At 37.4% G+C, this 17,446-nt stretch overlaps 2 protein-coding genes across 3 annotated transcripts in view; one reads left to right on the top strand and one right to left on the bottom strand.

Moving 5' to 3' along the window:
• ETFDH (electron transfer flavoprotein dehydrogenase) overlaps positions 1–12,681 on the bottom strand; it is a 30,008-nt gene extending 17,327 nt beyond the window's left edge. The window contains exons 1-6 of one of the 2 annotated variants that reach the window (XM_059174132.1): positions 12,316–12,681; positions 6,194–6,334; positions 5,566–5,795; positions 4,223–4,304; positions 3,742–3,860; positions 1,007–1,084 (exon numbers count right to left, since the gene is read on the bottom strand). In XM_059174132.1, coding sequence (XP_059030115.1) covers positions 1,007–1,084; positions 3,742–3,860; positions 4,223–4,304; positions 5,566–5,795; positions 6,194–6,334; positions 12,316–12,349 — 684 coding nt within the window. In that variant the 5' untranslated portion in view covers positions 12,350–12,681. The remainder of the gene's footprint in view (positions 1–1,006; positions 1,085–3,741; positions 3,861–4,222; positions 4,305–5,565; positions 5,796–6,193; positions 6,335–12,315) is intronic. The other variant, XM_059174122.1, reaches the window with a different exon arrangement.
• A 209-nt stretch (positions 12,682–12,890) lies between these two features.
• On the top strand, positions 12,891–15,440 carry C1H4orf46 (chromosome 1 C4orf46 homolog). The gene is made up of 2 exons (XM_059174166.1): positions 12,891–13,230; positions 15,064–15,440. The coding sequence occupies exons 1-2, from the start codon at positions 13,045–13,047 to the stop codon at positions 15,217–15,219; spliced, it is 342 nt and encodes a 113-aa protein (XP_059030149.1). The 5' UTR covers positions 12,891–13,044; the 3' UTR covers positions 15,220–15,440.
• The last annotated feature ends 2,006 nt before the right edge of the window (positions 15,441–17,446 follow it).

Genomic DNA, 17,446 nt, shown 5'->3' with positions numbered 1-17,446 from the left:
AAGCAAGGTGTTTTTTTCCTTGTTCTTTCCAAGGAATCTTACAGAGTTAGAGATTCAAATCCTGAGAGTTTTTCTTTTGCAAATTCAAAAATAAAAGCTGTAAAAACCTGGAGACCATCCAGGATTATATTTGTGTGAGAGGAAATCCATCAGTTTCATATTTACCAAAAACATTAAAATCACATCAAAGACTCTATCAGCATTACTGACAGTAATGCAAATGATTCTTGTCCATAGAAATGAAAATTATGGAAGTGACTATGCAGCTGACTGATGACTTACATATATGTATGTTTTTTGAATTGTCCTTGAACCAGCTGTAACATCTTACTGATTCTATCATTTATTATAAGTGAGTGAAACAAAATCTTTGTCACATGTTTGTTTTATGTTTGTATGACTCATGTTTTTATCTTTAAAAAATTATTCTTAAACATGTTTTATTTACTTGTCTAAATCCTTTTTAGCTATTCTTTTTTTTTAAAGATTTTATTTATTTGACAGAAAGAGATCACAAGGAGGCAGAGAGGCAGGCGAGGCGGGGCTGGGGGGAGCAGGCTCCCTACTGAGCAGACTGCCCAATGTGGGACTCGATCCCAGGACCCTGAGATCGTGACCTGAGCCAAAGACAGAGACTCAACCCATGGAGCCATCATCCAGGTGCCCCAGCTCTCTATTTTTTTAAAAGAAGAATTCCAGGGGCACCTGGGTGGCTCAGTGGGTTAAAGCCTCTGCCTTCAGCTCAGGTCGTGATCCCAGGGTCCTGGGATTGAACCCCGCATCAGGCTCTCTGCTCAGCAGGGAGCCTGCTTCTCTGCCTGCCTCTCTATCTGTGATCACTGTCTGTCAAATAAATAAATAAAATCTTTAAGAGAAGAATTTCACATTAATAATTATATTCTAACATACACTTTATTAATGTGCAATTTGTAGCAAAACGAAATCATTGCATTTAGGTTGTTTTTTTTCATCAGTTTGTTAAGCACATAATTGTTAAAACATTTACCTTGGGTGCACCATCCTTTTGTATCCCTACATCATTAGTGGCAATTCCTTTTACACTGTTGTCTTCATGAAAAAGAACCTGAAATGAAAACATATTTGGTTATCACCTTATGATTCATAACCACCCTGAAAAGAAGCAATGAACAGCTTTCGATATTTAAGAAACCGAGTACGTTTTCTGGGTTATAGAAATAACAGGCTTTAAAGTGTTTAGGCAAGAAAAGAGATATGTTTTAAAGATACTCCTTTCTAGAGTATAAAAGAACACAGCTCAAACAGCTGGAAATAAAAGAAATGCCACAACCTTGATGAAGAAGGAAGGGGGCGGGCGCCTGGGTGGCTCAGTGGGTTAAAGCCTCTGCCTTTGGCTCACGTCATGATCCCAGCGTCCTGGGATCAAGCCCCGCAGCCTGCTTCCTCCTCTCTCTCTGCCTGCCTCTCTGCCTACTTGTGATCTCTGTCTGTCAAATAAATAAATAAAATCTTTAAAAAAAAAAAAAAAAAAAAAAAAGGAAAGTGTGAAGCTACCATGAAGTCACTAAAGAAACCAGTCAGAATAAACAAAGAGCTCTGAAGAGATCAGGTATCAAAGACAAGTATACAAACCCTGAAATCAGGGCCTCTAACAAGTGAAGACCACTAGTGTTGGGTGGGAAGACAATAGTGTCAGGAAAGCTTCTGTTCAAAATGAGCTAAGATCCCAAAAAACAAAAACCAAAGAAAATGACATAACAAAACAAAACAGAAAGAGGTTCAAGACACTCTAAATGTGATTAAAGTTTATTTCTGGAGCAAGTTAGATTGGCGAAACTGGTTAAAATTGTAATTTGGAGGATGAGAAACAGCGATGATCTATAATTCTTACTGAGTTTCTGTTTCCTCTCTGGAAGACAATGTCCTTTAGATAGGAAGTACAAAATATACGCTAGCATCACACAGACAGCACAGGAGTGGGAAGGTAAAGTAAGGTTCAGCAGCAATGGGTATGAAAAGAAAAACATAAACCTCTTACTTCATATTCTGAAAATGAATCAAGAGTAGAATGTGGCTTTGAACTAAAACTGAAGTCTGGCTCAGAGTACAAAAACACCTGACAAACCTGACATTAATCTATTGATAATGATCTTTAAGGGACTAAGGAAAAGAAGAGAGGTATAAGAGACTGTGTGTATGTATGTGTGTGTGTGTGTGTGTGTGTGTGTGTACACAAAAACTGAAAATCATAGATTCTACAAACCACCTACTTGTGATTTGATACTAATCCCAGGACTAATGTTAGGAACATTTTAACCAGGAGAAATAAAAAACCCCACACTTGGGTCCAAAAACCCAAATGCATGTGTGTGTGTGTGCGTGCGTGCGTGCGTGTGTGTGTGTGTGTGTAAAACAAAAATTAGCACAGCAGCAAGTATAATACAGGGACCTATGCGTTTTATTTGACTTACATACTTTAAGCATAAAAACAAATAAAAAATTTTTTGAATTTTCCCTGGGGCCAAAACCAAAGAAAACTATCCCTCCTGTCAATTTTTTCAATCATTTCCTTTAGAAAAGTTAACTATAAACTCCTTTTCTGCCTCTCTCAGATATAGGAATGTTTTAAAAAGTCTTATTTAAGACTCTTGCCAGATCTGCATCTCAGAAATGTGTTTCCCAGAGGCATTGTAGACATATTTGAAATCTGAACACCAAAAAGAATAGTGTCCTATTTTCCTGTCACTACAAGAGCCTGGGCTAGGTGCTTGGCTCCAGGTGGTACTTCTTGTCAAAAAGATACGAGAAATTTTATTTTTCCTCTGGATAAAGACAAGTAATATGTATGTGATGGATTATATCTGTGTGGCTATGTAAGAGGGCAAGATGTCTTTCTGTCTTGGCAATCTCCCAGCAGACTGCCTGCGACATGCACTGCAGTCTTGGTTTAATGCTTATTAAACAATAAAAATTTTAAATAATTTATATAGGTGATTTTTCTGGGTTTTTAATTTTTATTTTTAATCATTTTAAATCATTTTATTTTTATTTTATTTTTAATCATTTTATTTTTAATCATTTCTCCAAAAAACTTAGTGAGAATCAACAGTATGATATGTTTGCCAAAAGCATTATTTGGAAAGAATTAATAGAAGAATGTTTTCTAGAATGAAGAAAGCAAGAGCCAGGCTCTATACTAGGCTTGAAGCAGTTTTTTCATTCTGGATGCCACTTTATAAAGGGGATAAAAAGGGAATGCATTCAGAGGGCACTGAGAATAATGAAGGAACTCAAAATATATGTAACATCATGGCTGAAATAACTGAGAATATTTAACCTAGGAAAGATAAAAACACCAGAGTGAAAGGGAGAAGAAGAGAGTGGGGCATAATTATAATTGGAAAAGTGTCCTTGGAAGAGGGCATTGATTTGTTCTATGTAATGGAAAACAGAATATGTATTTCAGCAGAAGAAAGAGAGTGTTATCAACAATCCAAACATCAGCTAGAGATGATCTCATCCTCAATGCTGTGCAGTTGTAAATTACACAACCATGTGATAACGTCAGGAACATTATTCAAGATGAGGAATTCAAGTACTCTTTGGATTAGATCTTTCCGAGATTCCTTCTAACCTTACAATTCTAAAATCTTACAGCTTTTCTAAAATATTTATTTCTTTACCTCTGTACCATTCTTGGTTTATATTTAAAAGAAAAAGAGACAACTTCTTATAAACATTAAAAAATACAACTGTACAAACCTCAGCAGCAGCATAGCCAGGGTATACTTCAACACCGAGGGCTTCTGCTTGTTCTCCCATCCAGCTCACTAAATGTCCCAAGCGTACAATGTAATTGCCATGATTATTCATTGGAAGACCTACAAATATATGCTTAATTTATCAATCTGACATTTTATTGATAAAACATTTCAAAACCATAAATACTTAATTTAAGAATTCTAAACAATGTATAATTTCTGTGTAAATATACACATCATCCTATGGTCAAAATTTCATTTAAATTCTACAACTTTGGCACACAGTTCTAATTATTGAATTAAAAAGCCATTACAATACTAAAGTAAAATTTTGGGTTGCCTTATAAGGCTATCTCAATTCTTCTAGATTGGAAGACAAAAGAACTAGGCTCTAGTCCTGTTTTGCTACAAGCTACAAGATGAAATGTGGTTCCTTCCAGGTACAGAATTCTAGGATCCTACAAATACTTATCACACCTTACCTGGAAGAATTGGCACAGGAATTCTGTATTTCTCTGTTAAAATTCCAAATCTGTCTTCTGTTACAGGAGTGTTAAGTGGAGCCTAAAAGCAAAAGAAGGAAAGAGAAGGAAGCTTTTAGTTCATATTTGTAATGGTAAATACAAATAATGAAAAAACTATGTCAAAAGGGAAAGTGAACTACTCTCCTCACTTTTCTTTTATTTCCTTTAGAAACTTGGAACTGCAAATCCTCTTTGTCTCTTTGAGATGTATGGGAATCTTTTTAGAACCTAAATAAGCCAGTTTTACATCCCAGAAATCTTTTTGGGGGGCCTTGGAGACATCTTGGACATGGCTTCCTGTCTCTCTGTCTCTGTGGGAGTTTAGCTTAGGTGCTTGCTCCAAGCTGTAACCTCCTGCCTGATGAAAACATAAGAGAAGTTTTATTTTTCCTTTGGATGCAATTAACAGGTATGTCATGGATTCTATCTGCTCAGTTATATAGGGCTCTGAAAACCTTTTTCTATCACAACTGGTATTATGTCAATAACAATTCACTAATAACTATTTTTGGTATAATAGTGAAAAGAGAAAGTTAATTAGATGTTAAGTATTTCTAGTTTAAAGGAGCTTGGTATTTTAGAAAGAAGAGCACAGATGAAATTCTTGGAATTCAATTTACTCCATATAGAAATAATATAGAAATTATATAATTGTTGACATTTACAAAGTATATTCACGGGTAGTGAATATTCAAGACTTGGCAGGCGTAACATAACCCATCTTACAGAAGAAAAAGCTAGGATATGTAAAGTGTAAGATTTTAACCAAAGCCATATAAATGATGAAAGCAGTAAAATTAACATTCAGTTCTCTGCATATCATACCAGTGCCTTTTCTTCTTAGGTTATGAGAGACCATATTCATTTATTCTTTGGAACACTTGATTAGATTATCCTCTTTGGTTTTAGATATTACAATATCCAAGGAAATTTACATAAAACTTTATTAAGAACAATGATATCAACACCTACGGAACAACTTAGGAAATATGCTCATAATCAACCGGCTGTATTTTATTTAGTACAAATATTCTAACACCTTCTCAAGATAAGGCCTTCTTATAAATCCAGTACATAAATACAATGTGTAGAAGGTATTACATGAGTACATGAGTTAATATCTTAAAATTGTAAATATAGTTGATATAATTCAATTTTGGGCCCTTTTTAAGTTAAAAAATACTTATCTATAAAAATCCTCTAAGAGACAGAATTACATAAAAAGGTTTTTCTATATTCTAGTAGTTTGGAAATAGATACGATAAAGATTACATTTTGTATAAAAACCAATTTTTTCATACTCCCTTCTCCTTCCAGTCTGGGAATAATTCTTCAAAAGCACGTGGATCAAGGCAAGCCCCTGAGAGAGTATGCGCTCCTATTTGAGCAGCTTTCTCTACTAGACACACACGGATGTCCTTTTCATGTTTAGTAGCCAACTGCTTTAGACGAATAGCTGTAGAGAGTCCTGCAGGGCCTGCACCAACTATAACTACATCTGCTTCTTCTGCAAACCTCTCCATGTTCACTCCTGGGAGGAAAAAATGATTTAAAAAATACATGAAAATTCTGGGATGAATATGATCTGATAAAAATCACAAACACTCACTATGCTTTAGAACATTTACAGAAATTGCCTCTCTGCTTTGCATGAGAATTGTACTAAATATATTATTGTATTAATTGGATGTTCTTTTAGGTTCTGTTCCAGTGTCTATCTTATTTTTGCTTCCATAAACCACTTTTGACTTTGAGATATACTACTAAAAACTTTGCAGATATTTTCTTATCTCAATATCAATATGTAATAGATTTGGTAAAGCTATGAAATATTATTAGATGATCTTATACTATCATGAAAAATATTTCCACAAAATGATATAAAGTATCTAGAAAAGCTTCAACACTTCTACAGAAATTATTACTTACCTTCCCATCGCTTGTCTTTATCCCGGGGAAAAATAGTATAGTGGGTAGTAATTCGAGGTACAACAGAAGTTGAAGACCATCTTGTATGACACAGAGGTAGATGATTTTTCTTAATTTTTAAGGCATGAAAGCACTGATATGCTGCACAAAAATTGGTATTTTTTCAATTAGCTTTCTCAGAGTATACTAAAAAAACATTTTTTTTAAAAGGAAAAAATTCTAGGATTAGGAATCAGATCTGGTTTCTCTTTAATTTTCTATTAATTAGCCCTAAGACCTTCATTAACCTCCTTAGATTTCAGTTTCCTCATCCAAAAAAAGGAGAGGATCACTAAATGATCTTTAAGGTACCTAACTGATTTAAAATTGTATGACCCACATGATGTCTTATAGTTAAAACTTGTTTATATTCTCACTGTATCAATCCTGCAGACAGTGAATGGTTAGATCTAGGCTGTTGAGCCATTATTTGTGATATGACCTGAAACAGACTGTACTATTTCCTAGATGAACAACTTAGCTTCTTCTCATAAACCAATGTTTTCAAACTATATTTAAAAAGCATCTAATAAATTAATTTATTCAATTTAGCTCATATAAAGCTTAACCTATGAACAGGATAACCATAAAATTTATCAACCAAACTGTATGTTTTTAAAAAAGATTTTATTTGCCAGAGAGAGAGAGAGGGTGCATGTGTGCACAAACGGGGGGAAGAGCAGGCAGAGGGAGAAGCAGCCTCCCTGCTGAGCAAGGAGACTGATGGGTGACTCAATTCCAGGTCACAACTTGGGTCTTAAACCCTGGTCATGACCTGAGTCAAGGGCAGACACTTAACTGAGGCACCCAGGCATCCCTAAACTAGATACTTTTGAGAGTAATAAGGGACAGTATTAATGATTATGCTGGGACAACATGGGCAAACTAGGTTTTATGGTCAGCTTTTTAAACAACTGACTCTCCGATATGGCAGTATCTTCTGAGAGCCTTAAAAATGTACATATTCATTAGTAAGCAAATAGAAATAAACAGAAGTGTGGAAGGCTTTATCTGCAATAATGTTCATTAAAGCTCTTGTCCTTGAACCTTCAGTTCTACCTCTTCCTTCCCCTATCTGAAGCAGAGACCATAACACACCAAACGTCATAGAAAGAAGTAATTAAGTGGGAACTTTTCTATTTCCTTGGCAACAACCTCTAATGTAATCGGTATTTGTGTCCACTCTTCATTTATTTTCTAGGTCACAACAGATATCTTTTCACTTAGAATAATGATGATAAATAAGGCTTAGCCCTCCCAATTTCAGCAGGACATCAATCTATCTGAAGCCTTCCCTTTCACCTGCATCTTCAATCTGTCTCCCTTCTCTGGCACTCTTCTCCTTGATACTTTTTCCCATTATATATATATATATATACACACACACACACACACACATATAAAGGCAGGGAATAGCCCAGATACAAAAACTTGTATTGGAGTTATAGTAATTATGAGTCTGTTTTAGGAAAAGGAATAAAATAATCAAAGGAAACAAAAGGAATAAAGACTTCAGAAATAGAATATACATAAGGATTTTCCATATGCTAAAGATGCTGTTTCTAATCAGAGAAAAGAAATGGTTACTTATTAAATGTTCAAAGATAGGGAGAAATTCATTTGGAAAAAATTATACCTTTCTCTTCCTATCAAAATGAATTCCATATGGCCTATGATTTTAATAGAAAAAGTCAAAGTATAAAAGATTATGTTGATACATCCACAGATTGTTTCTCCACTTTTGAGTGTGGACTGCAATTAGTGACTAGCTTCCAATGAGTACAAAAGGGAAAAATATTAATTTTACAGTGGAGAAATACAGAGACCCTTTAACCAAATGATTAAGTTTAACATTATTGGCAACAAGACATTTTGGTATCACACACTCCCTGATGTGATAAGAAGGGCTCTTTACCTCTGTGGTATACTTCTCCCAAAGCTGTAACCTTGGTCTAAACATGAGAAATCATCAGACAAATTCAGATGAAGGACATTCTACAAAATGCCTGGCTAGTATATATTGAAAGTAGCAAAGTCGTAGAGACAAGAAAAGACAGAGGAACCTCATACACAGCTGGTGGAAATGTAAAATGGTACAGCCCTTTGGAAAAACAGTACAGCCATTTAAGGCAAAACCTTAAACACAGTTTCCACAGAACTCCCTCCCAGGTATATACCTAAGATAAATGAAAACACACAAATGCTTATATATGTATCTTCATAGATGTATTATTCATAACAGCCGAAATATAGAAAAAGCCCAAATATCTGTTTGTGAACGGATAAAAAGTGATATATTCATACAATGGAATATTATTCAGCAACAAAAAGAAATTCAGTAGTAATAAATGCTACATTATGGATGAACTTAACACTATGCTAAATGAAAGAAGCCAGCCATGAAAGACCACATATTATGATTCCATGGGTATGAACTATCCAGAATTGACTACAGAGAAAATAGATTAGTTGTTGCCCTAGGGCTAGAGAGGTTGAAGAGTGATTACTAATGGGTGTGAAGTTTCTTTTGAGGGTGATGAAAATGTTCTGAAATAGATTGTTGTGATGGTTGCATGTGTGTGTGTTTATAGTAAAAACCCTGATTATATATCTTAAAGGGTATGACTGTAGAGTATGTGACATATCTCAATAAAACTATTATTAAAAATAGAAGATTTACAATCACACACAAAAAAGATTATGAGGTGGGGCACCTGGGTGGCTCAGTGGGTTAAGCCGCTGCCTTCGGCTCAGGTCATGATCTCAGGGTCCTGGGGTCGAGTCCTGCATCGGGCTCTCTGCTCAGCAGGGAGCCTGCTTCCCCTCTCTCTCTCTGTCTGCCTCTCCGTCTACTTGTGATTTCTCTCTATCAAATAAATAAAATCTTAAAAAAAAAAAAAAGATTATGAGGAAACAAGAATGTGGAGCAACTGGCTCTCTCATTCATTACTGGTGGGAATGCAAAATGGTACAGGCACTTTGTAAGACAGTTTGGCATTTCTTACAAAGCTAACCACATCTTAACAGATGATCCAGCAGTTGTACCCCTTGGCATTTACCCAAATGAGTTGAAAATTAATGCTCAGACCAAAACCTTCAGTCAAGCAGGATGAATAAGCTCTGATATCTGATGTTTAATTCCATACCTATAGTCAATAATAATGTACATTTAAAAATTTGCCAAGAGGGTCTATCCCTTGTTAAGAGTTCTTATCACAGTAAAACAAAAGAAAGAAAATGTCCAGGTTAAAAAAAAAAAAAAGCCCTTCACATGAATGTGAATGTGTATAGCAGCTTTATTCATAATTGTCAAAACTTAGATGTCCTTTGACACGTGACTAGATAAACAGATATACTGAGGTGCATACATACAATGGAATACTATTTAGCACTAAAAAGAAATGAACTATTAGACATGAAAAAACATGGAGGGAACTTAAATGCATATTGAAAGAAGCCAATCTGAAAATGCCAATCTACATACTGCATGATTTCAACAATATGAGATTCGGGAAGAGGTAAAACTATAGAGACATTAAAAACAGTGGTTGCCATGGGTTTAGGAAGAGGGAAGAGGGATGAATATGTGAATTTGAATTTATTATATATAAATATAAGCATTATATCTGCAAATGAATAAGTTTCTAAACATGGACTGTAACAAATAGTAAAGATCAACAAAGACTTTTGCATGGATTTGAAATGTAAAATCTAATAAAATTTACATTTTAATGGTCATAATGAAGAGTTAAGAATTTTTAATTATGATAGCATGCCTTACCTTTCATGACTTTATGGAAATTGTGGGGCAGCTACAATCCCCACTCACAGTAAATACATAGGAATTCAGATGATCCCACCCCCAAGCTCTCAATCCTTCCAACATCAGACAAACTCTGAGACTACAATTGGATTTGAAATGATTTGTGAAGTAATGGAAACCAAGCTGTGATGAAAAAAGAATTTTCTTTCCTTTTTCTGATTAAATGGAAACATACAGCCTTGCACGGGTTATTCTTTAGCACTCAACTGCAGAATGAACATATTTTTATATTTTACTCTTTCCAATAAAATAATTTTTTTAAAGCAAAAATCTGGCATCAGACATCAATAATTAAAGATTGTGATGAATACAGGAAGGGAAGAAATTTAGAATGGCTGAACTCTAAAGGCTTTTAAAAACTAAAAAAAATAATCTATTTTGATAATCTTAGAGTGGCAAAGGCATACTAAAAATTATAGTATTGGGAATAATTTTTAAATTATTATTTCATATATCCTAAGTCTTGAAAAAATGTACATTAAGACACATAAAGGTATTATAGGAGAATTTAGTTCTAGAATTCAAATATAGCATTACCATCATTCAAGAGAATATTAAATAATTATTCATTTGTATTTTTATTATTAAGAGATATTAAAATCTTTGTCTTATGATGAATTGTAGTTTAGTGTGTAGAAGTTATCATTTGCTGCCGAAAACTGATGATTCGGTATCAGATAAAACTAATTCTATTGCTTATACAGCTAGTTATTTTCTTGAGAATATCTGGAACTGGGTAGTTCGATTTCCACCACGGGATTAAAAAGCCACAACCTTTACTCCCTTTCTGAAAACAAATCTGACATTCCACTTTAGATATTTGAACAATTAGGCATGTTGAATTTTTGGTAGAGAAGTAAGGTTAAAAAGTCCACTGACCCCTCATAAGATCACATCAAAGTCACACTGCCAACATATTTGTGTCCATCTCCCTATTGCCAGTAGGGTTAACACTGAGCTATGAAAATGACAACGATTTAAGTATGCATGGAAAATGGAAATGCTGGGGTGCCTGGGTGGCTCAGGCAGTTGGGTGGCTGCCTTCAGCTCAGGTCATGATCCCGGGATTCTGGGATCCAGCCCCACATTGGGCTCCCTAAGCAGTGGAAAGCCTGCTTCTCTCTCTCCCTCTGCCTGCAGATCTACTTGTACTCTCTATTTCTGTGTCAAATAAATAAAAAACCTTAAAAAAAATCTTCTAAAAAAAAAAAAAAGAAAATGGAAATGCTAATTTTGGTGGAATGTAATTAACGCTTGGCCCAAGAATGATTTCAGCTAAATTAGGCAGTAGGGCAGATACCATCTTACTATTTTGATATTTCACAAAACATAAAGTGTATCTACACATTAGGCGTAGTAATACATGCCCAAGTATCAGGAACTTTAAATAAAATTCAAATTTAACATATGGTGGCCAAATCTGACAATTTCTACGTGCATGAAATGTACATAATAAGAACATCCTTGAATTTGCAATATGTATACTTGTTTATTCTGTAACCAAAAATTAAAGAAACTAAACCAAAAAACTAAACCAAATGTGACAAAATGCAAGATCCTGTAGTGAATCTTTTTGAATGTTTAAACCCTTTTTAAAAAGTAAAGCAAAACAAAGACCACCCAACTGCATTATTTTTAAGAGGAAGAAAAGGTAATGAGGTATTTTCACAAGTCATTGTGATGGTTCTAGGAGCACCCACAACATGATAAGCCTCTAAAGTTAATTTTAGACAATGTAGAAAAACTCCTGGCTCCAGATATAAACTGGTGACTTGGGCCACGCATATGGATGTTAATCATGATGTGACAGATCAGACTTCAAATTCTTAATGGACTGGGATGAATGGCTGCAAAGACGAAAGTTAGGACACGACCAAGAAGAAAAATGTGCAAATATTATTTTATCCATTTCCAACAATGCAACAGAAAACACACGAGCTTTGGGATAAGAATTAGGACCAGATTTGGAAGGGGTTCGGGAGTCCACGGGAGGGCCGTGTTGGTAAGTTTCCTCCGCCCGTGACCTTTAGCCTAGTTGCCAGTTCTTCCAATTGGGACAGCTCTATGGGGAGGAATCTAGGGTCCACTGCCAGGTATGGACGGCGTGACCTTGGCCCGAGTTTAACCTGAGGACTCCAGGAGAGCAGGTGAAGAGAGGTAGGTGTCTAGAGCCCCCCCGCCCCCCCAGCTGTAGCCCTGTCCGTTCTGCCCTAACTCCTCGATCTTCCTCTAATTATCCCCGCCCGGAGTTCCCTCTCACCCGGGCAGGACAGCTTGGCTAGCCGCACCAACATATTCTCTGGTCCCAGGACCCTCGGTGGGACACAACGGAAGGACTGTCAGTAGTTCACCGCGGGTGCTGGACTGAGCTCTAGGCCGCGGGGGGCGCCATCACCTGCCGAGAATCACCAACACCTCCGCTGAAGTTTGCCTCTCAGTTCTGCCCAATGTTTTGGCTTCGCGGTGTTCCCGCCTCTTTCTTGCTCTGCGCCGGCGCCGCACAAGACGCTACGGCCGGCAGTGACATCCGGGTCACGTACCGAAAGAGGAAAAGGAAAGGGACTCCCAAGTCTCAGCACGATCCCGGCTTCAGGCTGAGGATTGGTTCTCCGTTTGCGTCTCACCAAGGCGTGGTGAGGACGCGGGAGTGCAGGGGAGAGAAACCCACAGATCCCGTAGTACACGCGTGCGCATCAAAAGTAGTGGGCGGTGTAGTGACGCATACAGCATTCTGGGAGTTGTAGTCCTCTAGTCAAGCGCCTTCTGAGCCTGACCGGAGATTGGCGGAGCGATGTACCGCCCAAGGTGATTGGCTGTCCGGAAAACACGACTTAGTATTCGCGGACTTGGGCAAAAACCCGCAAGGAGACCGGGCGGGACTTCAGGAGGGAGGGGGCGGGGCTTCTGGGTGTTGGGCGCGAGCAGTTTGAAAGACGGTTGGTGTCGGTTCGGCTGCTAAGGTCCGATTTTGCAGCCCCATCCCTGCTCAATGGCAGACCCCGAGGAGCTGCGGATGTCTTCGCCGCCCCCGCCGCCCCCCTCCTCTCCCTCGTCTTCCGACGCCTCGTCAGCGTCTTCCCCCGGCGTTCCAGTGAGTTTGGGCTGGCCAGTTCCGAGCAGGAGCAGCGGCCGAACGGTGGACCCTCTGGAGGAGGTGGAGCTGCAGATTGGAGACGTGAGTGTCGCTCGACGGGTCCCGGGGCCGCGCCCCCACTCGGCCCTTGTTGGGAGACCGTTGCTGTGCCAGGGAGGGAAGGACCAGGAATCCGCATCTCGCCCTTCTGCCCCCAAGGCTGTTAAGTAAACCGGAGACCCGAGGCCCCGTGTCCACCATCCCCGAGGACTCCGTGTTTAGAATTAGTGTTGAGGAATAAGGGGTTGTTCCTCCACCACTAACCCCCCCCACCCCCACCTCCCCACCCTTCGCTGTTTTCTTTTTGTCTCGCCTTCTGGTTTCAATCATCCTGCGTAACCTGAAACCACAGAGCTCTGCTGCGCGGACGTGTGCTGGCGAGGTCTGCCCTCTCTTCCTCCTCGTCGGCTGGTGCTTAGGATCAGGCTGTGATTTCTTTCCTTGGGTCTTAAGATCCCGCTGCTCTAGTTGGCCACCTGCCAAAGCCAGCTGGCAATGCTATTCTTGCGTGTCTCAGGCTTGCTTTGCGCTGGACCCAGTTTGGAGGGGTGACTTAACCGCGCCTGTCGTCCAGATTGGTTTTCCTCCACGGCCGGGTCCGAGACCTCCCTGTGATTGCTAGAGGGCACACTGTGGTTTCTGTGGAGTCTCTAATTCCACTGACACGCACCCACCCACCCCCAGCGGAGTTTCAGTAAATAAGGACTCTTGGCTGAGTCGAGTGAATGAGGTATGTAGGATGTAATACTCCTGGGAGAACTTTGTGGAATAGACCCTCCTGGGCAGATTGGAAACTGTGGAATGAACTCGATTATCTCTCGTTGCTTAATAATTTTTTTTTTTTTTAAGATGTCTAAAGTGCTGGTACAGCTTCAGTATTTGCTGAAGGAGACTGGTATTAAGAGTATGTTGAGTGGACTGCTGATAGGTTATCTAGGAAGAGTGTAATTTTATATTCTAGGTGAAGAAAACATTTGAATAAGAAGTGAATTCCACGAAGAGATGGATATTTTTTGTATGCTGCCTTGGTTTGTTTTGATTTTGTTGATTTATTTGGCCGTTCAGAGTATCTGTTCTTTGGTCTGTACATTTTCACGGTCTAAATAGTGTTCACAAGTAAAATTAGCGGGACAATGCCCTTGTTACCTAAATATCAGTGAGCAGTTTGTCAAGAATTAAGTCCCTCAGATGCTTCTGGTACTTAGTGTCAAGGGCTCCAAGTCCTCTTTTTGAGCTAAATGAGTCTAGTGAATTTTCTTCCTTTTATTTTTCTTCTAAAGATTTAATTTTTTTTTAAAGATTTTATTTTATTTTATTTGACAGACAGAGATTACAAATAGGCAGAGAGGCAGGCAGAGAGAGAGAGGAGGAAGCAGGCTCCCTGCTGAGCAAAGAGCCTGATGGACCCTGGGATCATGACCTGAGCGGAAGGCAGAAGCTTTGACCCACTGAGCCACCCTGGCGCCCCAAAGATTAATTTTTTTTTTAAAGCAATTTCTACACCCAGCGTGGGGCTTGAACTCAACAACTCTGAGATCAAAAGTCACTTGCTTTCTGTGATTGACCCAGCCAGGTTCCCCTGGTGTATTTTCAATTAAGAAAAAAAAAAAAAAAAGAAGTACTGACTTGTTAGGTCTGGTGCATAATGGGTATCTCTCCAGCAGACATTTCTTCAAAGCTTACTTTAAGGAATTTCTTAGGTTCCCTAAAGAAGCTAGTGTTTAGTTTGAAGATTTTTTTACGTTTATGGAAAACAAGTTGGGCATGGGAGTCAGGGTTTTAAGCTAAAAATAGACTATAAAATGAGATGAAAATCTGAAAGATAAACATATTATTTGACTTTTTCTCTCTCTCTGTATTTTTTAAAAATTTCAGGCAGCATTTTCATTAACCAAACTTCTTGAAGCCACATCTGCAGTATCAGCTCAAGTGGAAGAGCTTGCCTTCAAATGTACAGAAAATGCACGTTTCCTTAAAACATGGCGGGACCTTTTGAAAGAAGGCTATGATTCTTTGAAGCCTGACAACTGATTTGGCTGTGTAATAATTCATACTTACTCATTTTTGATATTTGCACATGTACCATAAGTATATGGTTGTCTCCAGCAGTTCTATATATTCAGAATGAAATCATCTTGGTTTTCTCACTTTTGTGAAAGCAGAATACTGATTCTGTTTTTCATGCTGGATGATACTTATCTTTAAATATTTTCTGTCCTCTAAACATTAAAAGTCTATTTTATGAAAGTTAATTTCATCAGTAGATAACGTTAATAATGCTACAGTGTTACCAATAGAAAAAAACATGTAGATCATTATTCTGTTTGATTTTTCAGAAGATGTCAGAAATGCCAGCATTTGAAGTTGAGCTTCATTTTATGGACCAAGGGAAGTAACTTTAAAGTTACCAGTGTTGGCCCAGCTCCACCACGGGAAGTTCCCTGGAACTAATGATGTGGGAAGTTCCCTGGAACTAATGATTGTGTCTTATTTCTTTATCCCCAGCACCTAGAACAGTGAAAGTGTAACACAACAACTAGTAAATGTTTGAGAATAAAAGAGTTGACAATACAGTTAAAAGCTGTTTTTTTTTTTCACATGAAACTTATAATTGTTTTTCTAAAAATATTTGAATTAGAACCTCACAGACTTTTTAGGAAGACATTCTTTTCTTTATAGGAATTTGCAATTTAACTGATAACTTTTAAAAATATATGATAAATATTTTTTATTCTTTATGATGCTTTATGAAAAGATTTTACTTCAGAAAATGAAAGCCTGTCTGGAAAGAATATATATGTATATATATAAATTTTTTTCCCCTTTTTATTTCTCAGGTTAATTGCTATGTGATGTTGTATGTTTGATTGTTCTCTTTAAAGTGCCTTATCAAAATTATGGCTCTGTATTACTGCTTTTTGAACTTTGCACATAATAATTCTAAATTCTAAATACAATCATTCTAAAGATACTTTGTTTTTAATGCATCAAATTTATTTATTTTTTTTTTTAAAGATTTTATTTATTTATTTGACAGAGATCACAAGTAGGCAGAGAGGCAGGCAGAGAGAGAGGGGGAGGCAGGCTCCCCGCCGAGCAGAGAGCCCGATGTGGGGCTCGATCCCAGGACCCTGGGATCACGACCTGAGCTGAAGGCAGAGGCTTCAATCCACCGAGCCACCCAGGCGCCCCAATGCATCAAATTTAAATGATGTGATTGGTTTCATATTATTTGACTTTAATGACAATGTTCTACTCAACTTGTCCCATATCTTAGATTGTTCTTTTTGCTGGTTTATGTCATATAATTCCCTGTAACTTGTAGGCATCTTTGATATGGTATCTTAATTCTTTTGTAGATATGGAGATGTGTATAGAACTATATTCTAAAGCTCTATAGTGGGGACAAATGGATGGACAAAGAATAGTATTGTTTAGTATATTAGGTCATAGTTCTTGATTAATTTTTTTAAGTTAAAGATAACATATAAGGTGTGTTTCTACCAAAGAGATACTTATTTTGATATTAGAAAAATATTTTTCTTATGTGTCATCAAAATTGCAATTTTCAGAATATACAGAAATAAACATGTTCAAAGCAGATTTTATTTTATTTCTTTGGGTTCATTATTTTAAAACTTTTACTGAAATATTTAAAACATAAGAGTAAATTATTAGAGGACATATTCCCACCGTGCAGATTTAATAAACGTTAGCATTTGGTTATACGTTCTTCAAATCTATGTATATTTGTAAATGTTAGTTACATTTGAAAGTTTTGTTACTCTCTCCCCAGAGGGAACTGTTGTTCTAGAAGTGGTATGTATCCTAATTTGTGTTCTTATATTTTTAATGCATATGTATCAAAGCAGTACAAAATACTGTTACATGTATGTGGTAGCTAGCCTCCAGATGGCCACAATCGTCCGCCTCCTGGTGTTTATGCCCTTGTATAGTCTCACACATTAAGTAGTGCTGACTTGTGTAACTACTGGAGATTCAGGAAATGTAGTGCGTGATTTCTGAGGCCATAGCTTTGTCCATTTTTCTATAATTTTTTCCCTTATCAATTTGTAAGTATTATGTATTTTGAATACTAATGATCTGTTATCTGTGTTTTAACTATCTTTTTGTAGTTTGTGATTCATCTTCATATTTGATTGTGGAGTTTTCGTAAATAAAAGTTTTTAATGAAATCTTACCAGTTTTTCCTAATAGTGCGTTCTGGGTCCTGTTTTGAAGGGATACTCTACATCTT

This window comes from Mustela lutreola, chromosome 1 (genome assembly GCF_030435805.1).
Source record: "Mustela lutreola isolate mMusLut2 chromosome 1, mMusLut2.pri, whole genome shotgun sequence".
NCBI classification, from domain to species: Eukaryota; Metazoa; Chordata; class Mammalia; order Carnivora; family Mustelidae; genus Mustela; species Mustela lutreola.
The sequence above is the reverse complement of the archived record's forward strand: the minus strand, read 5'-3'. Positions and strand labels throughout refer to the sequence as shown.